This window comes from Syngnathus acus, chromosome 1 (assembly GCF_901709675.1).
Source record: "Syngnathus acus chromosome 1, fSynAcu1.2, whole genome shotgun sequence".
In the NCBI taxonomy this organism is placed as follows: domain Eukaryota; kingdom Metazoa; phylum Chordata; class Actinopteri; order Syngnathiformes; family Syngnathidae; genus Syngnathus; species Syngnathus acus.
The window spans coordinates 10,025,902-10,046,969 of record NC_051087.1 but is presented as its reverse complement, the minus strand read 5'-3'; the positions used below and the strand labels follow the sequence as shown (position 1 = coordinate 10,046,969).

Sequence of the window (21,068 nt, the reverse complement as noted above, 5' to 3'; positions counted from 1 at the left end):
ATCATTATGTCAACGTCTGTATAAAATTTTGCAATAATAAGAGGATGTTGGCCTACGGGCGAATTTGCGACAGTTGCGAGTGCTTTCTGGCAAAGGTAGGTTACAAAAAAGGTGCGGGGGTTCGAATTGGGAGGGAGTTCGCAGGACTGGAGCAGGGTTCTTGAGAAAGATGTGACAAACGAAACCTTGTCAGGTATTTACATGGACATTGCTATTGCCGAATGCTCTTTTCGATCGCGTCAGTGTTAGGGCAACATCATGAGACGGGAAGCGCTCCAAGCTAGTGCTAACCTGATTGTTAGCTGAACGAAACTGTTGTTTCGCCAGGTTAACGTTAAAACTGTTAATGTGACGTTTTGCTAGGCTTTGTCACTTAAGTTAGCTATCAGTCAAAAGTTTAGTCAAGATCCAGGGACAAGTGCATTTTCCTTTGCTAACTTACGCGCTAACTGGCTTGCCAAAACAGCGTGTTACTTGATAAACTCGACTGGCGCCCGCTCCCGTCCACGTGATCTACTAAAAGTGCGACATGCACGACACCGGGGATAATCCTATAGGGTAAAGATTTCGTTGCAATTGTTCAATCAATGCAGTGTTACATTAATAGCAACACTTGCTCTACAAGGAAGTCAAGGACCTCACTCGCTCTCCACTTTCGTTTCTAGTAATAGGAAAGAATGAGAGAGGAGAGAGGTCAAAGTATGATGAGAGACCTCTCGAGGTTGGACGATGGAAAGACTGGGAAAGGAGAGATCCGTATGCAGCCCGAAAACCTCTCCATGGATTGGGCATCCTGAAACAGAAGCCTCGACTCTTCTCTGGAAACTCAAAGACTGCTTCACCATCAATGACACACCCGTCTCTCCTCAAATGAATAAAAAGGTATACAGCATGCAATGCAGTTCAGAAGGACAAAAGTTTAAAGAAGAGTTTAAATCTCAGCTAAATATACTAATATGTTTGATTTGATTTGTTTATTCCGGCAAGTACATAATCAACACTTATTTCAACTTCATTTCACATTTTGTTTTATATGACTTGTTGAAAAGGGAGGCGGGTTGAAGCAATTTTGCTTATCTAGTCCCGTCCCGATTTCAACCAAAGGTGTACACTGCCAGACACGCAGTCTGCATATCCACAGTATTACCCAAGTACCACCATAACCCAAAAAAAAGAAGAAACAAAGAATCAGAAAATGTACACAGAATAACATTTGATTCAAATACAGCAATGACAAGAAAATGGAGTTCTAACAGATTGTGACAATTTGATTTGGATACAAAGGTAACAATTATTTCTAATTGTGCTGTTCTTTTTCACGCTAGGTCAATGACATGGACAGCAGAAATACAGTGCTGGAATTGAAGGATGTGCCTCCTCCCCCTCTGCACCTTGCTTCATCCTCCCAATCACCCCAGCGCTTCCCTTTACCCCCGCTCCCTTCGTCTTCTTCTTGTTTACTTCCTCCCCAGCTTATGCAAGATCACCATCGACAACAGCCTCCACCGCCGCCTCAGCAGCAGCAGCAGCAACAAGAGGGGCCTGGCCCCAAAGTAAGCGTATGCGCCCACTGTGATTACTGCATCACCGAGGGCTATGGATTATCTGATGGTGGAGGTGTTGCTGGTAGAAGCGTAGCTGGTGTTGTCCCACTCTATGCAACTCCTGAGTCAGTGGCAACGCCCATCCACAGCAACAGTAACACTAGCAGGGTTGGGCCTTGCTCTGTAGCCTCAACTTTTCTTCAGTACAAACACGGGCAGAGCTGTTGCCCTAAAGATGACGCTTATGATCCGCTGCTCAGTTGTGGCTACAAACCTCTGAGGCTCTCTTCAGTAACCACCTCCCAGCCCGTCGCAGCACAGCCCCACACCCCTTGCTGCCCGGGATGTGTTAACCCAGCTGAAGCTCTCCCAAGCAACCCAGTCGCTTTCCCTCCTCATCCTTGTTTGGCTTCTTCACTCCCACCCATTTCTACTCTTTCGGCTTCCTTGCACAGTGCTTGCCTGGCTTCTTCTGGTTGTCATATCTGTGGTATGGACTGCAGTCCTATGGTCAGAAGAACCCAGACAAGTGCTGCACTCTGTGATCACCCTCCTTCTACCGCTATCAACACTGCATCCACGTCTGCACATCTCTGCTCTAATCCCATGCACCTAAATGTTGAGCAAACAGTTTGTGTGAAGGGGGCGCACTACTGCCAGGATTGCCTGTTGAAGGTTGGTGAAGTTTTACACTGGTTATTACTTAAATGTCACTTGAGGTAACTTAGATGTGTGTTTGTATTGGTGAGTCTTTCATTGTATTTTCTGATGTGTGTGCTTTTAAATTTGTGTGCAGCCTATGAATGGGTTTGTGTCCAAGTCAGAAAAGGTCTGGCCCACTATTCCCGTTCCTCAAACAACTCCAGTCACGATCCCCATTTGCAATGGCTGTGGCACCTCATCTGATAGTGTGGCGCTCAGTCAGGGCAAAACCGGCCCAAAGTTTGGTTAGTGCACTTTTGAATTCATGCATCGTAACCGAAAGCTGATTGTCCTTTTTAAGAATACAGAAGAACAGTCAGCAATTTATCATTCAAGACAAACACGCAGCAAATTGTTTCGACCACACTTGCTTCCCCGTGCATGGAAAACGCAGTGACACAAACTAACAAGCACAGCTTTCAGCCACTGTAAAATGGAATCGCTGTCAACAGTGTTAAGACGATTATTGTGATGGATAGTTAGCTTGCCGTTTTCCACTGCACCCACTTGTCCTGCTCAGTAAATTATGTGAGTTCCAGTCAGTTTACATTGTTTGGATTTGGCGTTTTGCAATAACGGTTAAAACAGCGGTCCGCTGTCTGATTGGCAAAGGTACTCCGGTGTAGCAACAGGTTACACTGTAAATCTCTCTGCAATTTTGGCTAAAGGGCAATGCATTGTATTCCAGTAAAGAGGATCTTGTTTTTAGAAGCCTTTGTTGTCTATTGGTCAGGTTCACCAGAAAGTGGCGGTACAGAGAACATTGCCCCAGTCGGAGTGTTTTGGGACATAGAGAACTGCAGCGTGCCTAGTGGAAGATCTGCCGGCGTGGTGGTACAGCGTATACGCAGCCGTTTCTTCCAGGGCCACCGTGAGGCAGAGTTTATTTGTGTGTGTGACATCAGTAAAGAGAGTAAAGCAGTTATTCAAGAGCTCAACAACTGCCAGGTAACCTGTAAAACATGCTCATGGAAAAACACTGCTTCATTTGAAGGACACCGTATGAACACACTTTATATTATTTCACCAGGTTACTGTGGCACACATCAATGCCACAGCCAAGAATGCTGCTGATGACAAACTCCGCCAGAGCTTACGGCGCTTCGCTGAGACCCACACTGCACCCGCAACCGTTGTTCTCGTCTCATGTGCGTGCCGCTCCGATTCTCTGTAATCATTCATACGGCTTCATTTTTTTCAGCTGTCATTCCTTCATTTCAACAGCTGATGTCAACTTTGCAAGTGAGCTGAGTGACCTGCGCCATCGCCATGGTTTCCATGTAATCCTGGTCCATGGTAACCACACGTCCCAAGCCCTGCTGCAGCACGCCCACAGTCACGTGTCATTTCAAGAGATCACAGCTGACCTGCCTCCATGCATGCCTCTCGAAACGCAGGTAAGCCTTCCAAAAAATGTGCACTTTTCAACTATTCTGTATTGGAAAAGGTAAGTGATGGCCTCATTGAAAGCAGACTGATGAAAAAGAAGACATCATTTATGAAGCTGAGCCTCTTTATCCATTTATATTCTTTCCCACTTTGAGCCTCTCAGCGGTCATCCATTTTTGTCGACTAAAAATGACAACAGCGACAACAGTGTAAAGCATACAAATCTAGACAGGCCCGCTGTCTTTTGCTCCCCTCCTTCAGCCCAGTTACAACCTGCTCTATGTGCACAACCTTCCCGTCAACTGTGACAAGAACCTGTGGAACGCTGTGAAGCTGAGGCTCCGTCGCCTCTCAGACAACTGTGGTGGCAAAGTGCTGGGTGTGTCCCAGGGTAAAGCCGTCCTCCGTTTTGGCACCCCTGAGGCGGCATCACGTGCCTGCAAGAGAATGGAAAATGAGGACGTGTTTGGCCATCGAATCAGCCTCTCTGTCTCTCCGCGGCCCCGGGACGATGCAGGTCGTGAGCTTCAGTCTCAGTCCCATAACCTTCCCTTGCCTCTGACACTGCCCCCGCCTCATCAAAGCCAGGACACAATGTTTCCCACTCCTGTAGCCCCATCCTCCTCTTTTCTGCCCCTGGAGAAGCCACGGTCGCCCAGGAGGGCACGGCGAGCCACTCGCCCATGCTACACACCCGGCTCCCTGCCTGAAAGGCCCTACAGCCCTAAGAGGGGGTGCTCTGGGCCTCCGGGTGGCACGCCTGCAAAGCCCCATCAGGTCAGCAGACTCGTCAGTGCCTGCTCTCCATTAGACGCCATTGCCCGCTTTCACTCTACTTGTTGCTGTACTGTGCTGTGCAGTCCTCCCGCCCGCTCCCTCCAGTGTCCTCTCGATTGCTGGCTTGACTAATGGCTCGTAGGTGCTTGCTTAACAATCAATCGTCTCATATCTGGCATGTATTAGTGGTCAAAGCTGTGTCGTCTTGTGTCCTGCATGTTTTTCAAAATTCAGAATCGTTCTACTAATGTGTGAGTTGATCTCTCTCAACTAACCAAATAATCAACAGCTTCAACAAAGCATGAACTGTGTGTATGAATCCTTTTTTGTTTGTTTTGTTCCAAGTCTGCTTCATGTACTGTATTTAGCTTTCTGGCTGCTGAACCTCATGCCTGCAGTTCTCCTCAGTGACAAAACCTGTTCCTTGGTGGTGACTGTTTCATACAATTCATAGTTGTTGTTTTTTCATTTGAAATGTGACACCAGCAGTGCATGTATACGTTCATTCAGTATCTATTAACACCAAACACCATTCTTTGATGCAGGAGTTGGATAGTGCAGACAGCAAACCTAAGCCGGGTTTCCATCATCTAGATAAAGGGCGGCCAGCCTCCTCCTCTCCCCATAGTAATGGTGAGATAGGATCACTGGAGCAGCTTTCCAAACCTGGCTTCACCGGTGAATCCTTACACAGGAAAAGGTACAAACATTGAAGAGGGTTTTGAAGTGAAAGGTCACATTTGATTTGATGTCTGTAAACCTATTGAAATGACCACTGTAGCCTGAGAAGTAGCTCATGGATTGACTGAAGGACATTTACCAATGTTTTGGTCTTGTCCCTGTAGAAGGGATGGCTCCACTCCTCGCAGTGGGACCGAGTCTCCGGTTGAAGGGGAAAGACGCCCAATGGAGTTTCAGATCAGCACACCCTCTGCTTTCAGCAAGCTGAGCCTGCACAGAAGCTTCAGCCCACTTGTCTTGTCCCAGGGCTCTTGGTCTTCCAGGTGATCATATTTGATATGCACGCTCAGATTATAAGGAGAGGTTGCGATATATTTAAAATTTGACCCACATAATACTTAGATCTGTTTGTTTTGCCCACTCCAAAAGGACTGCATCGCCTTGCCTTTCTAGCCGCTCTTCCCCCACGCTTGCTTCTCCTCGAAGCCCTTGTCCAGACGGTCCACCTGAGCCATTTTCAGATGGAGCTGAAATCCAGGTGGCTAACCTCGACTACAGAATGTCCCGCAAGGAACTACAGCAGACTCTACGTGACACCTTCCATCGATATGGGCGGGTATGTTTTTTGTCTTTGGCAGTATGGCTACGCTAAAAATATGGTTTCACTGCTTCTTAAGTTGATATGAGTCCCAAAGCTCAGGATTTCAGATACTCGTTTGTTTTTGTTGTGGTTGTTTGGCTTTTTTTTTTTTAGGTTAAAGGAGTGGAGCTTAGTCCCCATACAGACTATCAGCTGAAGGCTACGATCCAGATGCAGTCCTTACAGCAGGCTATCAGCGCCGTCAGTGGACTTCACCGTTACAAAATTGGAGGCAAGCGCATCCAGGTGTCTCTGATCACAGGTGGCCACAACAAATCCATGGCCATGCTCAGGTACAAATGTTCAGGCAATGGGATTTATTGCCCAGGATCCATGTGGAGGTTAATTTGACCTTTTCATTGTCTTAAAGCTCCGAGTTCAGCAGCATTCTTCAGGAGGCACCTGCCAATTGCCTTCCTCTCTTTAAGTTCACTGAGATCTATGAGAAGAGGTAAGCGGCTTGATATCCCGGCATGTAAACACAACCAGCCATGCCAAATAACATCAATGACATTTACTGCTTTCCCACCTCCGCTTACAGATACCGCCGTAAGCTTTTGATGAGCGATCTGTACAGGCTGCCGGATGTAGTGGCTGTTCGGGAGCAGGGGAGCACGAGGCTGGTGTGCCTTCTGCCCAGCAGCCAACTCCGTCAGAGTCCACTGGGATCTTCTCAGTCACAGGAGAGCTCCTCCACGGGAAGCCCTGTTGTGTTTGAGGAGCTGGAGTATCATGAGCCAATCTGCAGGCAACACTACAAACAGCAAAACTTCAGGCAAGAATCTGGCCGATATTACAGACGCTCACGCACGCACGCACACACATATATGCTTGGTTTAAGTATGTCAATGACAGATTTGGGTGTCCTGTATCTATTTCCAGTAGTATCTGTGGCAAAAGATCAATATACTATCAATGATGATAAATTGAAAGTATTTTCTGTTTTTCTCCCTCGATTTGCATACTGTATTTTTAACTAAAATAACCTAGTTTTGACAAGCTTGAGCTATGTCTGGTTAATTATGGTGCTCCGCCTTTGTATTTCCTAGTGAGGCTGACTTTGACCCAGACTCGTACACAATTCCATTTGTGGTCATGTCTCTAAGCACGTTGGCCCCTGAGGTTCACGCACTGCTTCAGTCACACGAAGGAACGCTTCCCCTCCTCAGGTGACAACATATGCTGATCTATTGCAATTCATGTCAAATATTTTTTCGGTTAGTTGCTCTTGAAACACATTTCTATTGCGCCATAAATTCAATACATCCTTGTGTTTTATCTTTTAGCTTTACAGACTGCTATGAAGCAAAGTTCAGTCGGCTGGAGTTGGGCAATGAGACTCTGGAATGTGGTGTTCCTTTAGAGCACCTCATTGCATGTCTCCCAAGTATAGCCATTGTCACAGCTCAGAACGGTTACAAAGTCATCAAGTGGATTCACAACAAACCACCAGCACCAAACTCTGGTGAGAACATTGATGAAATCAAACTACTTTGGAATTTAGCCTCATAACTATTTTGGAGTCACGGTATTTGTACTCGCTTGTAATTATTACCCTGGTTTGCCTCCAGAGCCATGGCTCCTTCGATGCAAGAGTCCAGTTGGCAACCCTCAGCTCATTCAGTTCAGCAGAGAGGTTATTGACCTCCTCAAGAGTCAACCGTCTTGCATCATGCCCATCAGCAAATTTATACCCTCGTACCATCATCATTTTGCAAAGCAGTGCCGCGTCTCTGATTATGGCTACTCAAAATTGTTTGAGTTGCTAGAAGCAGTTCCACATGTCCTGCAGGTAGTGTACATGAGAGCCTTAACCACATTTTTGACAAATTTACTCGTATGGTAATTGATGTCAATATTCACTTTTCTTGTTTTCATCTATAACTTAAGGTCTGACGGGCCTTTCGTGAACAACTGATCTCATTTTTACTTTTCAGATCTTGGGCATGGGTACAAAACGACTGCTGACCCTCACCCATCGAGCCCAAGTGAAGCGTTTCACTCAAGACTTACTAAAACTTCTCAAATTTCAAGCCAGCAAGCAAGTTGCTGTCAAGGACTTCATGCAAGCATATCACTGGTTTGTCAACATATCATACCAAGTGGTCATAATTCTAAGTTGGCTTTGGGACTGTGGAGTGATTCAGTGCAATGTTCATCAGGTGCTTTTCCAGAGACTGGAATGTAGCAGACTATGGCACATGTAACCTCATCGACCTGCTGTCTGAGATTCCCGATACCACCATTACCACCACACATAACGACACTGACACAATCATCTCTGTTCCGAAGAGAGGTACTGCAACTTTCACAACCTCCAATTAGTCAACACATGCATTAGTTCCTCACTTGCGTGTGAATATGCAGGTAGATCAGTGCCTGAACTTTCCTAAGTAATACTGCAGAGTGAAAATTTGATAAAGTAATGCATTTGCAGTGATTCTTTGTTCCGTGCATGATAAGCCTCAGACAAAAAACACTGCCTCCTCCTCCAGTTAGCCAATAGAAAAAAAATACATAAGAACTGGCGGAGCTATGATATATATATATTATTATATTTTATTATATTTTATTTTATTTTTTTTAACATTGGGGGTGCCAAAGATACCTCAGCAAAACCCTCCTTAAAAAAATATATATCTTCAGAAAACGCTGAGATCATTTTTTGTTTGTTCCATTTGTGGGACGGATCATAATGTTGAAAAAAATACTCAATCGTCAATTATCTGCCCTGGCACTTTGGGGGGGGGGGGTACATTTCGCTAACCCCCCCATTGATAATCAATTAGTGATACGATGCAGATGATAGCCTGTCTTGAATGAAAGACTTGAGTCCAGTATATTAGCACAAAACTAAACTGCCTGTTTAACCACAGAGCGTACTGGGGATGAAATGGAGCGCACGAAGCAGTTTGGGAAGGAGGTCGTCGATCTCCTCCGTCACCAACCTCATTGTCGAATGCCCTTCAGCAAATTCATCCCCACCTACCACCACCACTTTGGACGTCAGTGTAAGCTCAGCTACTACGGCTTCACCAAACTCATGGAGCTCTTTGAGGCCATCCCTGAAGTACTAATGGTAAGTAGACTACCAATTGGCACTGAGCCATGTGATTGTGTGCGCTTCAAATCAACCATTCTGATTTAATCTCCGCCCCGTGCTCTTTCCAGGTATTGGAGTGTGGCGAGGAGAAGGTACTTACCCTAACAGAGGTGGAGCGTGTCAAAGCTCTGGCAGCTCAACTGGTCAAGCTGCTTCGAGCTCAGAAAAACGCCAGCATTCCTGTAAACCAGCTGCTCACAGAATACAGCAAGACCTTTGGTTATGGTCTACGACTGCAGGACTATGACACCAGCTCCCTGCCTGCATTACTGAGCAAACTCTGCCATGTTGTTAAGGTAAAGGGTTGTTTATTTCCAAGGCTCGCCTGTAAAGTTAAAATGATTTCCAAACTGGTGGTCTTGTCATGTGAATCCCAACCAGTGTGCCATGCGAAGGTGTCCAATTTTGCTTAATTGGTCCAAAAACCATTTACTATTTACCACAAATGATGTCTCTGCATCTACTATATCCATGCGAGTAACTTATGATAGTGAATGCCTCACTGATTAATCTGTCAATTATTTTTTTTGATTAATCCATGTTTAAATGTACATCTTGTAATTTCAAAACCAAGCTATTATTTCAATTTGACAGTGCAGAAAATTCACGTGCAAAAATCAATTATGATTCACTTATTAGTTTGGTCACTAACATATCAAAACCGTAAAAAATGTTGCTAAGTGTTTTCCAAAGTAAAGTCAAATGTTTTATTTCCGTCTGCTTTCATGGACAACTGCAGGATTTACGCTGAGATTTTGCCAAGTTGATGTAAAATATGACCTTTGCTCGGTAAAGGTTGAGAAACAACAGTCTACTCAATGAACACTATTCCTCACAGGCACTTAAGCAGCGACTTTTGTTTCTTTTCAAGGTGGTCGATGGCGCAGAAGGACGGGAAGTTCAGCTCATTAACAGAAAGTCTCTGCGTTTACTGACATCGCAACTTCTGGCACTGCTTATGTCTCAAGAGAAAGCCATCGACAAGGGTCTCGGGGTGGAGGAGCTGAGCCTGCAATACCAGATGGTCCACAAAGTCCCACTCAACCCTTGTGAATATGGGTTCCTCTCCCTCAGTGAGCTACTCAAGAGTCTGCCCTACCTTGTGGAAGTAAGAGAAGCGATCTATTCCGTGCTGTCACAACAGTCCCTCCGAAGCAGTGTTTTAATTGTCCTCTTTCACAGCTTTACTGGGAAGAACCTGACGGCAGCATTCAAGATGGAAGCTCCACAAGCAGCGCTGGTGAAGAGTGGGTGAGGCTGACAAGGCTTTACCAGTTTGCCCGTAACGTACGTGCGCTGCTCCACACCTACCATTACAACCAGATCTTCTTCTCCGAGTTCCAAGGAGCTTATAAAAAGTTTACTGGTTGTGGCCTGGAGTCTCGCTCCTATGGATACACCAGCACCGACGAGCTTCTCAGTGCTATTCCACAGGTGCCAATTCAATTGCGGTCCTATTTTTACACTGCCAAATCTGCTTGTTGTATCATCAATTGCTCCATTTTCTTTCCTCACCTTTTATTTTCTGCCCGTCATTAGGTCGTCTGGATTAAAGGGCACGGGCACAAGAGGATTATCGTTTTGAAGAACGATATGAAAGGCAAAAGCTTCAGTGCATCCATTCATTGCGGTAATGCAATCTTTGCACAACGTAAACGATAACGGGCTTTTGTGTTTGTGTCGTGCAGAGAGGGTGAGCGCTTCAGTCCCCAGCAGCCCTCAGTCAGGAGGTAACATGGAGAGCCCCAGAGACAGCCCAACAAGCACCACCCATTCGGAAGCACTCAGCCCAAGTAAAAGATTGCTTTTTATATCTCCAATGAAGCGCAACAAAATCTTTCTGTTGTGCCTTGTTTTGTGTCATCTATTTGTGCTTACCCCCCTTGCAAAAACAGACATTCGAAGCGGCACCTTGGCCGCAAGTGTTCCAGCCATACTGGCTCGATACCATATTGATCACTTAAAGCATTAGTCCAGCATAATTAACATTTGAAGATGCGTGGCCAGAAAAGACCTTAAGAGAAACTGTCGTGTGTAGGGAATACCCTGTTGTTGTTTCTGAATTATTGTATTCCAAAAGCCATTTGACAAAACTTATTCCCTTTTGTTTACCATCAATAAGATGAGTGGAACCCACATCTTTCTCGCTTCACAGGCGCCACCACGGCACCAGAGTCTGAGCTGCTGTGTCTGACGTCCCCAGTCGACCTTCTGTGCGGCCCGGTGCCATCTTGCCTGCCGTCACCGCAGCTCCACCCTGACCCTGTCCTAATGCAGCAGTGCGATCTGATCCGTTTTGAGGAGAAATCCCCGCCCTCGGCCCACACGTCAGGTCAGCTTGAATGTGAAAAGTTGCCATTAGATCAGTAATCTATGACGAGAACAAAAATACATTGTGACGAGCATGTCACACCCCTTGAGCACCTTTCATCAGGTGCCTTCTGATTCTGCGCTGTTGATGTTTTCAGAGACGGATGAATTAAGGACGGGAGCTGCTGGCAAAGACGACGAGCCTGCTGCACCCATGGACACCGGGTCCCCTTTGTCTGTGGACAGTCCAAGCAGAAGAGGCCCTCGCAGTCGAATCAAACTCGCTGCCAACTTTTCATTCAAATGAGGTTTCTGAACCAACAGGCACACGAGCAGCGTGCCAAACTAGTTGAGCCGCAGTTGTAAATAGATGAAGAGTGGAGTGGCTGTACTGATCACTCACTCTTGAAAGGCCATTTGGCTTTGCCAGTTCCTGTCTTTGCATTCTAATCTGCGTTGCTCTATCACAGTCTTTAGAATCTGCTCTTTCACAATCAAGCTTTCTTTCGGTGGTACTCGTAAAGCTTTGATCTTTTTACCTTTTGCAGACTTTCTGCAATTTGCAACCCACTTATGGTTACTAGAATATCGTTCCATCCTGAAGGAAGTTACATTTTCTCCCCAGGAAAGTGCACACGTGAATCCCGATGAGTTAGATGCCACTGCATTTGGAGAGATTCTCAAGATGAATAGCAGATTTGTGTTTTAGGATGTTAAAACAAACTCATTCTTAGCTCATAAGCTTGATCAATGACAATTTTTTTGATGGGTTGTTTAACTATATATATATTAAAAAAAAAAAAAAATGAATTATTTAAATCATAATTAGCTGAAGACAAATTTCAGTTGCTATTCTTTTTAGAACTTTGTAAGTGGTTCCAGAGATGCTCGTGTCTTATTTTTTTGTTCTTCTTGCTTCAAAGACTTCCAGATCCACATTTGTGGGTGTCATGGCAGGTCGCCTCTTTAAGATCATCAAGTTTAATGGCCATTGTTCCTGTTTGGGTTGGTGCGACTTTATTCAATGGTTTTGCGCCCGAAAACCGAAGGTCGGGGTGTGCATGTTTGTCAAGCTTTAAGCCAGTAGTCTGTGTCGTGTTTTTTTTAGCGGTTTGTGTGTGGCACTCCACTGTTGGAAGTGTGACATATGCACAGTGTGCATACATGACTTGACGCATGGTGTATAATAAGCCTAGCAGCAGCAGACAGGAGCAGAGCATAGAACAAAAACAAACATTTTTTCTGGAAAGTTTTTTTCCCCCACCTTGTTTTTGGCTTCCTGGAGGCAGGGCTACCATCTGACCGCTACTCAGCCTTGTTGCCAGTAGTGTCTGTGGTGGTCTCCTGTCTGAGTTCAGGTGAAGCACTTTTTGATTTTTAATGACAAGGTGCATGGGTGTGAGTTTCTGGGGCATGGGCGTTTGTGGGAGGCGGCGGTCTTGTTAGTGGACTGGCATGGGGGCTGTGTAAAGCCTCCATGTGCACGTGTGTGTCATCCACATAGAGAACCCTCTGTGGCTCTCTGGATTTTGCCTGGCTTTTACAATGGATTGTATTCGCCATGGTGACAAAGGAATGGCCATAGTACCTCCCCAGGCACCATGTTTTTCTATCCGGATGTTGCTTTCCTCCCTTTTTGCCATCATGTGTTTTCTGTTCTCCTGGCTGCTCGTCTTGCTACTGGTCGCTGTGAGTTTGCCATGGGTCACAGATGTGGCAATTTGGTTCCGAGAAATGGGTAAGAGCCCATTACGTCAGTGGCCAAACATTACACGTTGACTTGTTCAGCTAGTGTCATGACGTGACTAGATTTTGAGTTTCCTCCAACTCTTGATCACGCATCTGAATTATTTTAACCACTGTTGATGCTGCCTTAGGTTTCTCTGGCCTTGGCAGTCCCAATTTAACATCGAGCTTTCTCTATGCAGTGACATCTATCTCACAATGGACACAGTTAGCACATTTAGCTTGAAATATGCGTATCGGCATAGTTTTGGTTCAGGAAATAAATAAATGGGCAATTATTTGAGGTTTGACTATGTTTGAAGAAATGAATCAATTCTTATCCTGCTCGCACTAACTATTTGTATTGCTTGTTAAGCTTTTCATTTGTACACCAATTGTTCTGTGGAAAAAAAGATGTAGTTTTAATCCAAAGCTGCTATTTAAAACTTGTAATTTTTTACTCCCCCACCCCCCTCATCTATCACAGTTCTAAAGCCTCACCACAAATTGTTGCTGTCAAACATCGTTTAAGGGACCAATACAGTTCTGTTAATAAAGTTCACTAAGCATTACCTGTCGGCTTAAGTTTTTTGGTTGGTTCATTGTTGACAGTAAGATTCAATATACTGAGGTGTTTCTGAAAGATGACATTTATTTAAACATATATGTACAGGTCATTTCAGCTTATTTTCTGCATATCTGTTACATTGTGAACATTAGGAACTTAATAAATTCACCAGCACTACAGATGATCATCATAAGGAAGAGAAAGGGGACAAATGCCTTTGCAAATGTTTATAATGCACTCAAGCATACATGGAAATGTGGGGATTTACAAAAAGATTGCATTATATATGTAATGTTCATTCTTAAAACACAACTCCGGATCCTGTTGCTTTACAACAATGATCAGGGTAGCTGATAATATAATGTTATCACAATCAATAATTCTGTGATGATGATGGTGTGGCCTGTTTGGTGTGCACAAAGCAAAAATTGACCCCATTTGTTTATATATTTCAGATTGTGTGTAAAAAAAGAAATTATGTATATAATTGTATTTTTTTAAAACACAAACCATCTGAATTGTATTGAATATGTAATCATGACTTCCAGTTTGGGGTAAACCTTCTACAAGTGGGAGTCAATAGTGTTCAAGAATATTTATTTCCTTCTTAATTTAAATCCAAGTGTTCTGTTGCCAATGTAACAGTCATTTACTGCAAGTACAGTGAGTCAAGAATAACGACCTCATCCATGAAAGAGCACAAAATTGCGAATATTTTTTTTATTTTTTTAAGCAAATAGCTGAGGATTGATTCCACAAGCAAGTATTTTATAGGTGGTTTTGTGTATATTGATCCGTGAATATGCAGGGGATGACTGTATGGTATACTGTACCCGACAACACAAACCCTAGCCTCCCTGACTTTTGCATCGCAAACATGACTTTACTTTTGGACACCTTAAAGTGGAACGTAAAGCTGAACAGGATGGGAGCGTTGGAGGCTTCTTCCATTTACATGATGGAACACTGGGTGGCGCCGCAACAATCCTTAATGATGGCCACACCTGATTGAGTGATGAAGGGTTTGTTGGGCGGTGGCTCCACGACTTGTCTTTTGGGCTTTGGAGGGCCTTGATATTTTGAATATGCAATGGAAGAGAAAGGTTTAAGTGTATGGATTTTTTTTTTTGTATGTTTGCTTAATCAAATATGTCCACTCACTTTGTTTGACTTTGAGCTTGTTTTCCAGTGGCATCAGTTTCAGCCTGAGGAACTCTTCCATTTCCTTGTCCTCCTCCTGCTCCCTGAGTCAAAGTCATGTTAACATGAATTGAATTTTAAATGTATGCTTACATTTCCCCCCATAAATCTACCTTAGTCTCTCCACCTCTGCGTCATCCACCAAAAAATCCCTCTTTTGCACGAGTTTATGGATCTTTAGGATCAGTTCTTCTTCCTCTTGTTTGTCTTTCTTGCTTTTGTCTTTCTCTAAAGGAAAAAGGAGATGAACATCATTGCAAATTGTGGCCACAACAAAAACAATCCTAAAACAAATATTGCGCTGACTATGACAAATCAAAATTCAGCATTCTTTATCAAGCAGAATTGACCTCTAGATCACCTTAGAGCCTGCAATAATGCTTCTGCTAATTCGTAATCAGTCCATGTAACCTTGTTCTACTGTGCAAGTGTTTCTGCTACTACATACTATCTTGCCTAGAGAAATGAGCACAAACATTAGATTGTCATACTGTGGAATAGTAAGCTACACTCAGTTATCCCTTGCAATCATTAAGTGGCTGAGTGCCAGAGAAAGGCTGGGTTAATGATCTCAATGCATAAAGTATGCTTGAGTTACTAGTATGTATACTTATGCAAAAGTAAAACAATTGACTTAAAACCCAGGTAAAGAAATACATTCCTTTCACTGACACAATAGTGTGAGTACGTGTCTCTGCATGTCTGTGTGTTGTTGAAAGTGACACCGACCTAATTTATTTTCTTGCCGGCTCATTATGGCTCAAATAAAAACCAAAGAAGATTTGCTCCACGCAGAGGCTGCCACAGCAACTCAGGATGTGGCGATCGAAGAGCTATTTGGTTATGTAACTGCAGTAGTGTTATGTATACAGATCAGGAGACAAAATTTGAAATAAATTGTTCCCTCTTAAAGCTAAACAAGTCAACTAGAATATTAACAGCTCTTGGTATTCAGGTCTATAACTTCAGATAATAAGCACCTGTGCAAGCTATATTCATTCCAGTCTGGAAATTTTCATTGCAAAAGAAAACTTTTCCCACAGCTCTTTTATTAGATCTTGTTAAGATCATATAGGTGTGGTTGTTGGCGCCATGAGTGTGAAGCAGCTGATGCCTAATTTGCATTGCATTCACCGGCAGCGGCGCAATCAACACGAAGCAGCTGAAGTTGCGCTTTGGTGTTGAAAGATGCTCACATCACTCACATCTATCGTGTGTTTGTCCTATTTATATATCACTGTGACGCATGCACATGTACTTTGTGCCAAAAGCTGTCATTCTTGTCCAATCTGGTTTTATTGTGTCACACAAAAAAAAGTGTGAGCTGTACCTGGTACTGCAACAATCTGCCTCAACTGTTGCTTTAAACTCATGATGTCTTTGCACAGCTGGATGTCGTCCATCCTACAAAAAAAGAAGTTTCATCACACTAAAGATTAAATATAGACATTTTAAATGCAATGCACCCAAAATATTTAAAAAAAAAACAAAAAACTTTGGGTAAATTTGGCATTTCTATTCGATGTTTTGTTTTCCCCAGTACAGAGAAATTTCTCTTACCAAATCTTTTATGTATTTATTAGGATTAAAATGCAGGTCATTGTATGGGATAAAAACGGCATCATATGAAAAAAATGATCACTCCATATTTTTCGAGTTATGGGAAATTATAAGTGAAAGTACACCGATATAATAGATAGATAGATAGATAGATAGATAGATAGATAGATAGATAGATCTTTATTCATCCCACAGCGGGGAAATTTACTTGTCACAGCAGCGTGCAAGAATACAAGTGCCAAATTTAAAAAAGGATAAATAACAGACAAAGACAAGTGCCACCAGTAGCGGTACTCTTAAATGAGTTTACTTTAAGTAATGTCGTGTTAAAACACCTACTTACAAGTACACTTACTTCTTATAGACACAGTGAGTGTTTTGTTGCTTTAACTTGTCTAAATAGTGGCGAGACTTGTCAGATTGACATGACCCGTAAGCTTATGCCTATTGAGCTTGTCATGAAGATGTCACGGCGTCAGCGCATGTGACAGCATGCGAGTCGACACAACACTGATCAATCCGCACGGTGCTGACGTCTCAGGGCCTCAGCATGCCCCCGTCAGCCACCCCCGCCCATTCCTCCACACTCCTCTCTTCTGTCTGTGACGGATGCCACACATTTAATTCTCCCAGCGATACATCAGCCTGATGACTCATGCACAGCGCCCCCCCTCCCCTCCTCTTCTCTCAGCGTTTCCCCATGCTGCTCTATTCGCAGCCTCTCTCTCTCTCTCTCTCTCTCTCTCTCTCTCTCTCTCTCTCTCTCTCTCTCTCTCTCTCTCTCTCTCTCTCTCTCTCTCTCTCTCTCTCTCTCTCTCTCTCTCTCTCTCTCTCTCTCTCTCTCTCTCTCTCTCTCTCTCTCTCTCTCTCTCTCTCTCTCTCTCTCTCTCTCTCTCAGCCTGGTGTAGAATTCTCTGTGCTATCAGTGAATTCCAGAAGCGTCTGTTCTCTGACCGCCAGTCTTACACACGTCCAAGTGTTTGCACGTTTCAATCCAACACAGGATGGCACAATGGGAGCTAAACCGCACGGAAAGAGCCTAATTAGGCCTTTCTGCCGACTTGAACTCTCCCCAAAGTCCTTCCAAGATCGTGAATACTTACCATGCAATTTCCAAGTTAATATAGAATATTTCATATACATCGTCTATCATATCATACATGTTTTTTTCTATTATTTAAACATTTTTGTGTTGTTTTTAAGCTGTACCCAATATGACGGGGGATGGAAAAAAAACTATATAATACAACAATGACATTTCTCATTTTCTGTGCATTGATTTATGTCTGAGTGATGTATCTCAGGTCATTTGTGTGTGCATCTGATCTGTATTTTAAAATGCGCAAAGAAAATGGAGAGTGGGTGGAACAAGGAAACGTTGCAGCTGCTAACATAATACTATGAAGCAAATAATCAAGCGGGTAGATGAAATGGTTGAGAGTGGCCTAACTGTAATCCTTGAAGCTAATGTTAATGACGAGGCAGTAAATTCATTATAGGACTGTATAATCAATAGTGGAAGGCAGTGCATTTGGTACATGCAGGGCCTTCAATGAGGACTTAGACCACTTAATCCACTTATTGCCACCACTAGCACATCCCACTCATTAAAACCACCAACACTACAAAACCGCAATATAACAGCTCACAACTGTATATCTGGAGTAGCTCAGAATCAATACTTACCGAATCAATTGAAATAAACATTTCAATAAATTATTTCTCGTGAAGTATATTTATTTGCCCAAATCACTGCGGCTGCATTTATTTTTATTTTTTTTTATTTTTATTTTTTTTACAATGACTCAAAATTAGATTAAGGCTGAAATTTAGAGAATTTTGTGGAACAAACAAGCTGTAAATGTACATAGGTCTGTGCTTCTGATGATTTCGGCCAACAAGCGGGCCTTGCTATCCCTGACTGCTCACCTCTGATAATCTGTGTAAAAATGAGTGGCACCAAGTAAACGGCCTTGTCCAGCAGCCGAGGACAACTGTTGTCATTCTTGTGACCTTTCCGTGATTAGATGATCTTCGCCATGACCCCCTCGCTCCCAATCTGGTCTTCCAAAACATTTTGCAACTTACATGAAGCGTAGCTCAGATTCCCGACGCACTAGAACCTCCCTTAGACGCTGGATCCGAGCCATCTCCACCTCAATCTCCTCTGGACACATGGTGCTCTCGGCCATGGAAACATCACAGTGACCTGGGAAACAAGAAACATATTGCAGAGCCTTTCATTGACTTCTATTGGGACAGTGAGCGCTTTATCACACAAACAATCCTGCTTATGCCTGAAATTGTTTTGTATCATTTTTGTATGGTTTTTTTTTTTTTTTTATAATGCTATGAACTTCTGATCTTCTGATCTTTTAAATTTTCCTATAGACTTAGCACTTGTGCTATAACACTAAAAACTGCATTTGGTTGTGGCCATATCAAATAAATAAAAATAAAAAAAGTTTGACCTCCAACAAAAATATTGGAACAAAGAGAAATCAAAATAGCATTGGTTTCTACCCCTAATATGTGTTTCTATCCTAAATAATTCCATCGTGAGTCAAAGAGCAAAAAGAAAACAAAGAAATTTGTTGACTATGAGCAATCTGAGGTGTTTTCTGGTGAGCCACATTAGTGTGGTGAGACAGCTGGAGCTCCTGCAGAGAGCCAAACCGCAATCAGTGAGCATGAAGCTGACTCACCACAAGCAAGCAAACACAAGCCTCAAACAGAGAAGGAGGGCTGCGCATTGAAAGCAGATCAAAGTTCCTACAGTGGCTCGCAGTGCGATGCAAATCAAGCCTCAGTGCTTTTAATCTTATCTTTTATTTCCACATTTTTGCACACTGAGCTGAATGGATGACTGCAACAAACAGCTTGCTCTCCTCACACAAAAACGCCAAGTAAGGACAAGTGTCACCACTTCTGAGATTAACAATAAAACAAAGTTCACGGCAGCACGGGAATCTCAGTCGGTGTCTCTTTCTGTTAATGAAGTCATCTCACTGCATTCATTAAATAAACAGCCTCTTTAATGTACCCGAGGATTATGATTTAATGAGGTCGGCAGCATGCGGGGGGTCTGCACAACAGGTGAATGTCAGCATCTGAATGACATCTAGCCGATGACACATCCTGCAGTCACAATGTACACACGTACAAACTCTAGACCGCTCTCTCTCTCCCTGAAGGAGACCTGCTCAGGGCTGCGGTTCTGCCCCCCCCCCCCTTGTACACAGAAAAGAAAACTAGCTTTATATTTTTCTCTCTTCTCTTTTCTAAAATTCACCGTGTTCCCTCATGAGGACTTGTCCTCGGTCGAGAATATTGAAGAGTATGTCATCACTTGCGTCATTCGAGTTTAGTAAACAAATTTGTATGCGGTGGAAATAACTCATATGTGACTAGGATGTTCTTTTTGAGCTAGGTTGGAAACTGTTGTCCCAAGTTATATATTATATCATTATACACATTGCCCATTTCAAAGTAGTTTTTTTTGTATTGTGTGTTGAATATGTGCAGTTTATATTTAGATGGATGAAAAAGATGATTTAAACAGTGATCCTGTGGCACCATATTGTTTACCTTTTCGAGTTTTGCACTTCATTAATCTGGACCACTGACTGGACATATATACAAGCACAAACAAAAATCTTAGTCATGCATGTTCAGCATACATGATATGTAAAATATGAATATATTTTTGTCCACTGTTAGGCTACCATGAGTGTATTTTGCTTTTTCAACTATTCAATATATTTTAAGTTAATATTAATTAAAACCCCAAATTCCACTGTGTTAAAGTAGTTGATGTGAAAATATTTTTCTTTTTTTAGTTGTTTTTTTAAACACTGTTAAGCTTCAATCTTTAAACATACTCAGTGTTTTTTAAATATAAAATCCTGTACGTTCTGGGAACTATACCACGATATAGCAAAGAAATTTGAACGTCCCAAATTGCGCATGACAGCGTAACGGCGAATGAATGGGCCTCTAAATCAGGCGTGCAAAATGCATCTTTGAAGAACAACGCAGTTTCGTTGTCTTCGAGCGATAGATCGGACTTGAGCTCAGCGTGGCTGCACATCGACCTCCACTACTTTCCCTGGAATGCTGCTCACCTTTGTCCGTCGTCCACGCCGTTTGCGACACGGCGCCGTAGCTCCTGAGTGCCCGCTCCGTGTCTGAAAAAGACTTCTTCATTTCCATCTTCGCCCGGATAACTGCCTGATTTTTTAAATGTGCTCGTCTTGCGCTAGTCCAATGCCCCCTAAAGCCAAGTTGTCAACCGGCTGAGCATGAGACCCCAAGCATCTTTATTCGGGTTCTTCTGTTCCCCGACGTACGGATGGAGGGGATGCAGGGCGCATGCGCAATGATGACGATGAATTGAAAAGCAGGGAGACACCCAGAGGCTCCGAGATGACTCTCAAATAAACTTTTTCCATATATTGCCCACTTTTAAAAACAACAGCAGCTTTATCATAGTGCTATATACAAATATCAAATTAATTATTACCGAAAGCGTGTGGAGGAGATCGACATTTGATCAGCTTCATTTGGAGTAGCTCCTCCCAGTTAGGTGAGAATCCAAAGCAAAATAACATTCTCCGCAAACACATCGCTTCTAAAACGCCGTAACAGTTTAACATGATTTATTTATTTATTTATTTATTTATTTATTTATTTATTTATTTATTTATTTATTTATTTATTTATTTATTTATTTCTTTCTTTCTTTCTTTCTTTCTTTCTTTATTTATTTATTTATTTATTTTCCGATGACCGCAATGAACAATGTGCGATGGTACTATTCATTCTCCAAATCAACTGAGGGTTTTTACTGGTTACAATGAAGCCAACTAT

At 43.1% G+C, this 21,068-nt stretch overlaps 2 protein-coding genes across 3 annotated transcripts; one reads left to right on the top strand and one right to left on the bottom strand.

The window, feature by feature from the left end:
• Positions 1–73: 73 nt before the first annotated feature.
• LOC119120548 (meiosis regulator and mRNA stability factor 1) lies at positions 74–13,443 on the top strand. Of its 2 annotated transcripts, none has more exons than XM_037247537.1 (27): positions 74–193; positions 672–882; positions 1,326–2,219; positions 2,341–2,491; positions 2,980–3,194; positions 3,277–3,394; positions 3,471–3,643; positions 3,897–4,412; positions 4,958–5,112; positions 5,282–5,416; positions 5,523–5,709; positions 5,848–6,026; positions 6,104–6,184; positions 6,275–6,508; positions 6,783–6,902; positions 7,020–7,198; positions 7,305–7,525; positions 7,671–7,813; positions 7,896–8,029; positions 8,610–8,812; positions 8,905–9,132; positions 9,708–9,944; positions 10,019–10,270; positions 10,376–10,436; positions 10,525–10,629; positions 10,992–11,198; positions 11,305–13,443. In XM_037247537.1, the coding sequence occupies exons 2-27, from the start codon at positions 730–732 to the stop codon at positions 11,451–11,453; spliced, it is 5,430 nt and encodes a 1,809-aa protein (XP_037103432.1). In that variant the 5' UTR covers positions 74–193; positions 672–729; the 3' UTR covers positions 11,454–13,443. The 2 variants fall into 2 exon arrangements, with proteins under 2 accessions (XP_037103432.1, XP_037103442.1); XM_037247547.1 differs by having other exon boundaries at positions 5,258–5,416; positions 10,992–11,168.
• Positions 13,444–13,498: 55 nt separating this feature from the next.
• Positions 13,499–20,577, bottom strand: bmerb1 (bMERB domain containing 1). The gene is made up of 6 exons (XM_037247568.1): positions 20,324–20,577; positions 18,288–18,408; positions 15,970–16,043; positions 14,753–14,867; positions 14,601–14,683; positions 13,499–14,509 (listed from the first exon to the last, which is right to left on the bottom strand). The coding sequence occupies exons 1-6, from the start codon at positions 20,409–20,411 to the stop codon at positions 14,391–14,393; spliced, it is 600 nt and encodes a 199-aa protein (XP_037103463.1). The 5' UTR covers positions 20,412–20,577; the 3' UTR covers positions 13,499–14,390.
• Between the last annotated feature and the right edge of the window lie 491 nt (positions 20,578–21,068).